Below are 12,012 nucleotides of genomic sequence, written 5' to 3' on the forward strand. Positions count from 1 at the left end.
AAATGAAGAAATGTGTTGAGTTTTAAGTCGATCTTAAAATAGTCGGTCATTTAATACGTGCTGTGAATAATACGCAAGTTAAACAAGCTCAAATTGGGGGGAGGGGGTGGATGGGGGGTTAACGGCATTTTAAACAACTGCTTTGTTTAAAAAAAAAAATACGTAAATAAATGAAACTTCTCGTTTATTTCAAAATTTCACATATGAATTAACTAAATGGGTCGTTTTTTCGATACAACATCAGTCTAAATTTTACTTGATTGGAACTTGGGCGTATCAGGCCTCACAAGAATACAATAGAATTTTCTGGTAAACTGTTTGTCTCCATTCAAGAAAGAAGTCGTTATATGTTAGTCTCTTAGTTTTATGGTCCGTGATGCGCTCAAGAATCGACTAGCACGGTACCTGAGGTTGTGTAACTGGGCTCTGACGGGGAAATCTTCGATAAGAGAGGTTTTAAGGAAGACTTTTATGGCAATTGGTTAAAAATAAAAAAATAGACTTCGCGCCATCTGGTTTCCGCCCCTTGTTCGCTGAAACGCAAAAATTTGCACAAGTCTTAGCCAACTTACACCAAACTGGTAGTTCTCATTCATCTTGTTCGTTCAAGAAAATAAATGGTCAAACTCTAATAAATAATCTCCAACATTGTTACGACCGTATTTTTTTTTTTCATTTCCAGGCCAAAACTACCCTTTAAATAGTTCAAATCTAGAATCTAAATATGAAACAATTTTTAGTGTAATAGAAAAAATCCGAGCCCCAGATGGGACTTGAACCCACGACCCTCCGTGATCTAGTCGGATGCTCTAACCACTGAGCTACTGGAGACTCTATGGTGAGCAAGGGTCAACTTGTGGGCCTCGACTGGAACCGCATCGCGCGGCTACACAGCCAAGTATTGGTAAGCATCTGTGAAAACTCACTAACAGCATCACGCTGTCAAATTAAGGCATACCAAGATGCGGCCAACTAACCTCCAAAGTGAGCATGTAAATATGAAACAATTTTTAGTGTAATAGAAAAAATCCGAGCCCCAGATGGGACTTGAACCCTCGACCCTCCGTGATCTAGTCGGATGCTCTAACCACTAGAATCAGTCACGTTTCCACGTTGAACCTGATAAGCACCGTTTCCTGTCCCCAGAACTTAGCTCATCCACAGTCATCGTTTCAACATTCATACAATGATTTTATTTGCTTTCGGTATTTAGGGTATTAAACAAATATAAAATTGATATGCACGCCTAGTGTAATGCGACCGACCAAAACAGTAAGTCAAACGATAAAACAAAGGCTTAATTAAAAATAACTCATTTTTAGTGATCATAGTATAAATCATCTCATTGGTCGATAGGCGTATTTAAAGGAGGGTTTTTAAACTTGGTTGCGACGGCAGGTTTTGTAATAGGAATGAGGAACTTTTTCTGTGTCACCCAGCCTCACCAAAACGCTCGTGGAGTTGGGAGGATTCACGAAAATTATGCGTACCCGCTGTTAAGTCTTGACTATACATAACTCACTCAAATTTTCCTAACCTTCCTTTTGTTTAGATGAGGCTATGTAAAGACGGAAAAATGAAAGGCCTCTCATGGAAGTTGTAGTCACTGTGATACACATTACTGTGTAGTCGGACAGAAACGTTGGGAACGGGCGGCTGAATACAACATCCGATAATAATCAACCGAGGGTCTGCAAAAAGCCGAACTAAAAGTCTGCTACGGACAATGAGGCTAAAAAACGATTGGAAATTGTTCGTAGAGACTCGTTTTTGTAGAACAATCACAACATAACTGCGTTACCAGTTACAGCTGCAAAACTGCACAAGGAGAGCCCTTGTAATAGAATAATAGATTCTGCACAGCTTAGATGTTCGTCCAGGCGGCTATCATTCATGTTAAGATGGTGTACTGCTAATAGTAGAGAACAAAACGTTAGCTTGGGAAATGCTTGAAATTGTCTTTTCCTCTCTAAGAGCCAGATAGATGTTACTGAAACTCAAACGTTCTTGCATGATTCCTCATATCCATCTTCTTCAGATGTGCATATGCTTATAAAGGATATAGACTCATTACAATAGGCATGCGTATGAACTCTAAATGCCGAACGAAAGTAGAGGTACGAGACGATGACTGTGAATAAAGAAAGCTCTGGTGGACAGCGAACGGCACTCATCAGGTTCAACATGAAAACGTGAATGATTCTAAATTTGAACCATAAATGGGATATTTTTGGCCTGAAACTGGAAAAAGGACGGAGATAGTAATACTGGCGATTATCTATTTTCGGAATGAAACCGAAACATATCCATGGATTGCTTTTATTTTTACCAAAAGGAGTATGGTAACTCCCGACATTCCTTAGTTGTTGCGTGACGATAAAGTCATAGAATATTCTAGAGTTATTTCGTGACATTTAGGTCTAGGAGGGGAATTTCGCAATTCCCCCCAATGGTAAACACGTGCATTTGAGCAAAGAGTTGTTATTCGAGTGTTGTTGTTCTTCGCAAATAGAGAAGATTAACTCTTTTTGGTGCTCGTCTAATTCGAACACTTAAGGGGACTTTAAATATCATAAACACAAATATGTGGATGTCCTTATTTTTCGGTACAAGAAAGCTTCCTCTAGCGTTCTTATACTTATGTACTTATAGACTGAGTGGAAGGGCCAGACGGGAAAACATTTGACTCGAGGTCATTACGTGCGTCAGGAACGAGAGCAAACTGCGGTCGAACCTGTATTTAACGGCACCGTGCTAAGCGGTCACCCTGTGCTTAGCTGGTCGGTTGTCAAAATAACGGGATTTTTCCTCTTAATTACTGGAATTTTCACCTGTTAACACTCAAATAAAACCGAATATTTTACCACAAGATCACTGGATAAGTTTTGAAAATTTCGAAAGTATAAATAATAGCTTCATTGCTATGCAATTTGGGATGAATTAGCACGAGTAAATTTTTCAAAAGCTACACAATTCGGCGAATTTTAACAAGCTTTTAATATAACTGATCAGCCCTATGTATATACCTATCTATATATATTTAGTAGTATAACACGCGAAACAAAGAAAGTCGCCAAAAACTGATACTTCCCAATCGGCATGGCAGGCATTCTTGCACTCTCGGCAACCTAGATGCTTTGATTCAAAGGAGTAATCTGAAAAACAAGTTAACAATTTCCGTTCCGCTTGATTCCGATAATCTGCTGACAATTTTTCCTGGAGGTTTCTTGGACACCAACAAGTGAACCCTGCAAAGTACTCAAACAGAACTATCACTACGCTGTTAAATTGAACTCTAAAGGCCGAACGAAAGTAGAGGGGACCATATGTGACGAATCCGCGCCACAAAGGTGGGCTCCCTCCAGCGTACACAAAACATGAAACATAAACAAGCCTGAGAAGACACGCCACAACACAACTATTAAAACGTAGACCTAGAAATATTTGTCACTCTAAGTAAGACAATATAGTAATTAACAATTACAAATAACAACAAAAAAACAAACCAAATAATTTACCCTAATTACATTAATACGATAAAACTAAATTGCTGAATTATTTACCTAAATTACTTTGGACGAGTTTACAAGAACGTAATAATTTAAAACTAGGATGCGCTAACTATATTTACGAGAGTATTATTAAGATAAAAAGGTAGGGTTTTTTTTTCACTTCAGTTCGGTTTGGTTTCACCATACGCGCGCCCGCGTCCGTGTTCTTGTCTTGTCCACAACTCACCACGCTCCACCAACAAACGGTACCCTGCCAAACCAAACTCCCGTTTCTCCAACCAGGTTCCCGTCTCAGAAGTTTTCAACTTTGCTCGTTTCCTTTTGAGCTTTGCTTCGTCTTCTGAAAACTTTGCAGTTTTCAACTTTTTACTTCTCGTAACTTGACTCACTCAAACTTCTCGTAACTTGACTCACTCAATCTTCTCGTAACTTGACTCACTCAAACTTCTCGTAACTTAAGTCACTCAAACTTCTCGTAACTTAACTCACAAAATCTTCTCGTAACTTGACTGACTCAAACTTCTTGTAACTTGACTCACTCAGACTTCTCGTAACTTGACTCACTCAGACTTCTCGTAACTTGACTCACTCAAACTTCTCGTAACTTGACTCACTCAGACTTCTCGTAACTTGACTCACTCAGACTTGTCGTAACTTGACTCACTCAGACTTGTCGTAACTTGACTCACTCAGAGTTCTCGTAACTTGACTTACTCAGACTTCTCGTAACTTGACTCACTCAAACTTCTCGTAACTTAACTCACAAAATCTTCTCGTAACTTGACTCACTCAAACTTCTCGTAACTTGACTCACTCAGACTTGTCGCAACTTGACTCACTCAGACTTCTCGTAACTTGACTCACTCAAACTTCTCGTAACTTGACTCACTCAAACTTCTCGTGACTTGACTCACTCAGACTTCCTTCTCGTAACTTGACTCACTCAGACTTGTCGTAACTTGACCCACTCAGACTTCTCGTAACTTGACTCACTCAGACTTCTCGTAACTTGACTCACTCAAACTTCTCGTAACTTGACTCACTCAGACTTCTCGTAACTTGACTCACTCAGACTTCTCGTAACTTGACTCACTCAGACTTCTCGTAACTTGACTCACTCAGAGTTCTCGTAACTTGACTCACTCAGACTTCTCGTAACTTGACTCATTCAGACTTGTCGTAACTTGACTCACTCAGAGTTCTCGTAACTTGACTCACTCAGACTTCTCGTAACTTGACTCACTCAGACTTCTCGTAACTTGACTCACTCAGACTTCTCGTTACTTGACTCACTCAGACTTGTCGTGACTTGACTCACTCAGACTTCTCGTAACTTGACTCACTCAAACTTGTCGTAACTTGACTCATTCAAACTTCTCATAACTTGACTCAGTCAAACTTCTCGTAACTCGACTCGTTCAGACTTCTTGTTGAATCAGTTACTATCGCTTCTTCCTTTAGCTCACAGTCTGGTAGATTCTTTGTACACCCGTTCCCCGGCAAATGGTTTTCTACCGTGAAGTGGAACGATTTTTCTGACTGAATTTGTCAGAAATTATATTGTACCGTGTCTCCGTTCCCTCAAATTTCTCCACGCTCTTCGCTCGTAACTCACAAACCTTCACCTTACTTCTTCGTAACCGTGCCCAAATCCTTCATTATATACGGGTGCAAGGTGCGAGAAAAAAAGGGAAGAAAACTATAATTGAATATATAGAATAAAGGTTAATTACACGAGAAAAGAATGTGAATTACGTGATAGATACAAATACCACACACTAGACATATCCTAAGCAGTGGCGGATCAGGGGGAGGGTCCGGGGGGTCTGGAACCCCCCCCCCCACCCCATCAGACCTAACGCTTACAACTTTGAGACAGGATGGTATATCACCTTTTAACTGGCTGATTTTTTTAATGAATCCAAGTAAACGGTAAGCGGGCAAGGAATTATAACGTGCAACGGCGACTGGTGGGAGGGGGTGTGGGGGGTTTGGGGGAGAAGCAAATTGCCTGAAAAGAGTCCAACAGTCCTTTCTGAACCAAAGTTTGGACCCCTCAATCAAAAATTCCTGGATCCGCCTCTGCTAAGAGAGTAAAAAAATGCATTACATAATCCTAAGTTAATTCTTTTGAATACTTTCATGAAACCATACCAAAGGAGAACGTTGAGTCGACGCTGAAAACCTAAAATCATCGGAAGTTCTCAATTCCAAAAGGAAAATTGCTTAAAGCAATTTCTAGAGAATGAGAAGACTTGTTCCACATTATCTTTTTAACAAAGATTTAGCTGAAGTTGGTTCCATATAAGGGAACTGGGCAACTGCCATAGAAACTCGTAAAATATAAAGAATGTGCGGACATAGTAGGTATTACCAGGAGAGAGTAAAATTTAGGATTAATGCAAAGAGGATTTGTTTTTCAGATTTCAAATCTATATTTTTACAAAAACATGGACAAACTAAAGTTGCAGTCTAACGTCGTCCATCAATGGCAGAGCCAAAGTGATAGAGCGATGGACGCTGTAGCGTTGGGCTGAACCACTGGGTCGCTATCATTCATAGTAAGATGGTGGAAAATAACAGTAGAAGAAAGAAAATAAACTTGGGGAATGCTTGACATTTTCCTTTCCTCTCTACAAACCAAACAGATTTTTCCGAAACTGAATATTTTTGCATGAATTATCATATCGTTTGAATGATGTACTGTTCATCAACAGACGTGTCTAATTGATAGAGAGATGATAGAGATCGGATGAAAATAATTACACGTTCCTGGTCTTAATTAATGTCCTAATCCTCCTCTGCTTCTCATTATCGATCAAAAAGAGTTACTGCGAAGATTAATTTGTAAAACATAAAAAACCATGATGATGTTTTAGTGAATATGCAAACATTCGCGTCGTTAGCTCCGACAAAGGGCTAACGCTCGAAACGTCAGCTTTTGTAATCGTTACGGTGGCTAATTTACCATTTCAACTTTGTTGATATATCCAAATTATTTCGTTACCCCCACCGACGCAGCCCCAAACAATTTCTTTAGAAACTATCAGCCTTTAAACATGTAAATAATTAATCAAGATATTTTTATTGTTCATACAGTAATTGCAGTTTTAATTAATTATTGATTGTAAAATTAGCCCTTTAATTCAGTTTCAATTCATGCAAACATGTAAATAGTTAGGATATTTTTATTGTTCTTACAGTAAGTGTAGATTTAATTAATTATTGATTGTAAATTTAGCCCTTTAATTCAGTTAATTCTGCAATGTGGCAAATAAACGGTATATCATTATATTATTATTATTATTATTTGATAAGTTGCAGGACCTCTATGAGAAAACTCTTAGTTTGGGTAGTAAAATTTTTAACGGCTCCTAGTTAAAAGTTAAAAGGATCCGGAGTTCACGCGAATCACATAAGTGAAAAAATTCATGGTTCAGAAGGCGTGAATTTGATTCAGTCAGTGGAAAAATTGATGCCAAACGTAGCAGTCGGAACCTTAATTTGACAACAGAAAACACATTTGTGGCCAGAATAAAGGAAAAATCCCAAAAATAAATCGTAATCTTAGTCTTAATTATCTGTCTTTAAGACTAACAATGCATGTGGGTCATAAGAAACTCCTTTCACTTGTTCCCAATCTCCTGTCGATTTCAGAGTATAAAGATTATTACTCACTTTTTCAGAAGTCGGGTGGGCAGACATCCATTTTTATTGAAATAAAAATTTGGCTGAACCAATGACTTGGCTCCGAAAAACGTGTAGCAAACGCCGTCGGCATGGGGGCGCAATAGGCGATGGGTGAATAGAAAGTACCCCCTACTCTTTTCCTTTCCCATCATCCCTTTCTAGGCCGGGAATGGCACTCCCGTGCCGCAACTGTTAAGTAAACGTTTGCAAAGAGTCAGCCTTTGGCAACCCTAAGCGCAGCATCACACGAAAATTAATTGTTACAAGAAAAGGCTTTTGATACTCTACATAAAATCTTTTGTAGTTAGCTATTTACCCTCAGAAGAAAAACATTTTTTTTATTTAGTAATTAAAATAAGTAGCTAGTTAAATGAATAAATAATGGATACGTAAGAAGTCAATGATATGTAAAAAAATAAAAGATAAACGAACTGGTAAATACCAATAATAAACGATCTAATGAATCAATCAGGTGAAGTTCAATAGAATTCTTGTTCAGGAAACTTTTCAGTTAAAAGATCCTAATTTCTCTCTTATCACAGTGACTACAACTTCGATGAGAGGCCTTTAATTTTTCCTTCTTTACATAACCTCATCTAAAAAAAAAGAAAGGTTGGGAAAATTGGAGTGAGTTACTTATGGTCAAGACTTAACAGCGCGTGCGCATAACTTTCTTCAATCCTCCCATCTACCCGAGCGTTTAGATGAGGCTAGTTGAAACAGAAAAAAGTTCCTCATTCCTTTTTACAAACGTGCCGTCACGACCAAGTTTAAAGAACCCCGTTTAAACACGCCTATCGATCAATAAGACGATTCATACTACCTTAAAATACGTTGTATTTGTATGTCCTTACTTTTTTTTTTCACAATGATGAAGACAAACCAAGGAGTCGCGATATTCGCTGGAGGTCTTCATAATTAGGCAAATATAAATTAAAATGAGTTATCTTTAATTAGGCCTTTGTTTTATCGTTTGACTTACAGTTTTGGCTGATCGCATTACACCAGGCATGCATATCAATTTTATATTTGTTTAACACCCTAAATGCCGAAAGCAAATAAAAGCATGTATGAATGTTGAAACGATGACCGCGGATGAGCTAAGTTCTGGGGACAGCAAACTGTGCTCATCAGGTTCAGCATGGAACTATTTCAGGGATATTTTTGGCTACAAACTGAGTAAAATACGGTTGTAACAATACTGGAGATTATCTATTAGAGTTTAATCATTTATTTTCTTAAACGAACAAGATGAATGTGAACGACCAGTTTGGTGCAAGTCGGCTAAGACTTATGCAAATTTTTGCTTTTTTAGCGAACAAGCGGCAGAAACCAGATGGTACGAAGTCGATTTTGTTTTCACCAATTGCCATAAAAGTCTTCCTTAAAACCTCTCTAATCGAAGATTTCCTCGTCAGAGCCCAGTTACCAACCTCAGGTGTCGTGCTATGTGATTCTTCAGCGCAACATGGACCGTAAAACTAACAGACTAACGAGTAACGACTTCTTTCTTGAATGGAGACAAACAGTTTACCGAAAATTCTATATATTATATTTTTGAGAGGCCTGATAGGCCTAAGTTCCAGTTAAGTAAACTTTAGACTGAGGATGTATCGAAAAAATGACCCATTCAGTTCATTAACGCTTGAAATTTGAAATGAGTAAGAGGCTTTATTTATCTACCTATTTTTTTTTATCAAAGCAGTTGTCTAAAATGCCGTGAACCCCGCCTCTACCCCCCGCCCATTTGAGTTTGTTTAACTTGCGTATTATTCGCAGCACGTATTAAATTACCAACTATTTTAAAATCGACTTTAAACTCGAATAGTGAGATTCCAATAGTGAGATTGCAATAGTGAGATTAGCGTGAAAAAGCTTCTTAAAACGTTTTAAAAATTCTTAGTCAAATTTGTTCTGTGCGCTTCATGTCAATAAAGCAGCTGCCTATCGATGGGAAACGTTTGTTGATTTTTATTAAACTTCTGGCGATAGATTGAGATATAACTATTTTCCCATTGATGGATTGAAGTCGGATAACTGACAAAATTTAAGTTTCATAGCGTATCTTCAAAAAATTTTGAGATCTTTTTCATGTCACAAGCACCTTTCCTCAAACAGTCGCCGCAAAAATAAATTAGATGTGCCTGTCAATAAGCTGCATTAATAAGAGAAAAATTGTGAATAATTGCATGCATAAAAAAGGAAGAAGAAGCATGTCATCAACAGTCAGTAACATCTGATCCCTGACGAGGGCAGGTAATTGAAAAATCTCAGACAGTTTCCAAACTTATTTCTCGACTTCTGCTGTTACTTTAAACCAACTTAGCATGACGGGTAACTGCCCAGACGAGCATCTCAGCAGTGCAGCATCCATCGTTCTATCAGTGTGGTTCTCCTTGTCTGGTTTAGCCGCTGTCACTGGAAATGTCGTTGTGATGTGGCTGTTCTGCAAACACGAGTCTTTACGAACAGTTTCCAACCGCTTTTTAGCCTCGTTATCCGTGGCGGACGCTTTTGTCGGCCTTGTTATAGATCCTGTTTGGATTGTTATCCGATGTTGGATTCAGCCAGCATTTGAAAGCCCTTTGCTCATGATGACTTCAGTGTTGTGGATTCACACTTCCGCAGCCACTGCTTTGAACTCGTGCTGTGTTTCAATCGACCGTTTCATTGCGATTCGGTTTCCTTTCCGGTATCAGGACATTTTAAGTAAAAGGAGATGCTTTGCGGTCATTATTTTGGTGTGGTTTATTTCATTGAGTCTTCCTTTGCCCGCGTTGTTGTTGGAAAAACATAATGAATGGGAACTATTGTTATCCTTTGTATGTGCCATAGCGTTTGTTGTTCCATCAATAGTGGTCTCCTTTTGCTATATATTCATTTTCAAATTGGCCAGAAAACAATTCAAGAGAGTTTTGCCAGCTAATCCACTTCCTAACTCCGGTGAAAATATAAGAGTTCGTAATATGCAAAATTTTAAAGCTATCAAAACAGTCGGTTTTGTGTTAGGTGCTTACATCATCACATGGATGCCCAGTTTAGTTATGCTGTTTGATAGCTTATATAATTGGGAAGCAAATCGAATGTGTTATCATAAGAAACTTGTACATCAAGTATGGCCTTGGGTTGAGGCAATAGCTTTTACTTCATCAGCGATTAACCCATTTATCTATTACTTCAGAAATAGCGACTTTCGCCGAGTCTTTCGCCGCACCTTCCGTTGGTTGCCCTGTGTTCATGAACAAAATGCATCAGACCATAGTGCATAGTCAGATTTAAACCAGATGGTATGAAGCGTCGGGACTCGCACGCGTGCCAACTTGGCAACTAAGAAGACTAAACTCTGAGGACAATCCTGGTAAAAACGTACTCTCGCGTAATTTCAAACTTGGTGCCCTTCATAAAAAGTTAAAGATCAAACGGAAGCCTTAATTCCTAGGCTTGTATAATGTAACTGTTTCGTAGTAAATGCAAAGAAAAACAATAAAAATACCGTTTTTTTTTGGTCATATCAGACGATTCTTTCATGACATGTGATTTTGCCCCGTCCAATATTTGTTATTCTGTTCTAACAATAAATCCTGCAAGATGTATGGAGAAAACTCTTATATGATGAAAGTTTACATTGTTTGGATCTAAAAAATTAAGAAAAGAAAGAAGATTCATCATTTCTATAATCTTGGCAGCATCGTAAATATCCACTCTCAAACTTACCTTTTCATTTTTCTGTTCTTTTTATTTTTTCGAGTAAGGATGACGAGCCTTTGTACTTATGTTAATGTGAGCTAAAATAAAGCACTTAGGTCTCCATCTTTGATAATAGAGACCTTATACAGAAGCGAAAGAAGGCGATTGCAACGAGAACGTGGTGAAAGAAAATTTAATGTTTAATGGTCAGGACACGCCGAGCAATACGTCAGTACGACTTGTCACGGCGATAAGACGCCCTAACATATCGCCTCCCGTGACAAACTGAATGTTTGTGTAATCCGTCGGTACAACTAAGTTTTCTCAACGCACACTTGTTTACATTCTTCTTAAATATCGCATTCTAAAGGTTGGCTCCCTATAGAACAACTGAGTAACCGGGGCACTGCTAAAGAAACTCGTAAAATTTAAGGAATGTGAGGGTATAAAACAAATTACCCAGAGACAACCAAGGTAAACATTGCTACCAAGAGAAAACTTTTAATCAAATTCCAAATGTACTCAAGGAGCGGTCTGTTTCAACATCACCTATCAATAGCAACAGCAACAGAGTCCTTTTCCCTTTTGTTATATTCTTAGAGCCCAGTCCCTCTAACCGCTAAATCTTCAGATCTTACCTCATTTCGTGCCATAAAGTGTTCTGCAAGCTGCTAGTTCCAGCCTGGTTTTTCTTGTACTTTCCTTGCTGTGTCCACAGCGCAACAAGCGAAAGGCAAGGCGAAATTCTCTATTTCGAAATTTTTCAAAAGCTAAACAATTTGGCGAATTTCAGCGCGCTTTAATAATAACTGACCAGCATATACATATATATATATATATATATTTAGTAATGGCCTTTAGATCCTAAACACAGTACACCTGGGCTGCTTGTGCTATGATTTGTGCACTCATAGCTTAAAACATGAGGGGATACTCATATCCAAAATGTTATAAGTATCCCTTCTCAAAAAGAATATTTTAGCATTTACAAAGGGACAGACATATGCATCATCATTTAGTTAAAATCAGCGCGCTTTAATAATAACTGACCAGCATATACATATATATATATATATATATATATATATATATATATCCAAAATGTTATAAGTATCCCTTCTCA

General features: G+C 38.3%; 1 protein-coding gene across 1 annotated transcript; it reads left to right on the top strand.

The window, feature by feature from the left end:
* Positions 1–9,220: 9,220 nt before the first annotated feature.
* LOC148723989 (beta-2 adrenergic receptor-like) lies at positions 9,221–10,713 on the top strand. The gene has a single exon (XM_088733633.1). It carries the CDS (start codon positions 9,530–9,532, stop codon positions 10,469–10,471), a length of 942 nt encoding a protein of 313 aa, XP_088589759.1. The 5' UTR covers positions 9,221–9,529; the 3' UTR covers positions 10,472–10,713.
* The last annotated feature ends 1,299 nt before the right edge of the window (positions 10,714–12,012 follow it).

The sequence above is a fragment of the Stylophora pistillata genome, chromosome 9 (assembly GCF_964205215.1).
Source record: "Stylophora pistillata chromosome 9, jaStyPist1.2, whole genome shotgun sequence".
NCBI lineage: Eukaryota > Metazoa > Cnidaria > Anthozoa > Scleractinia > Pocilloporidae > Stylophora > Stylophora pistillata.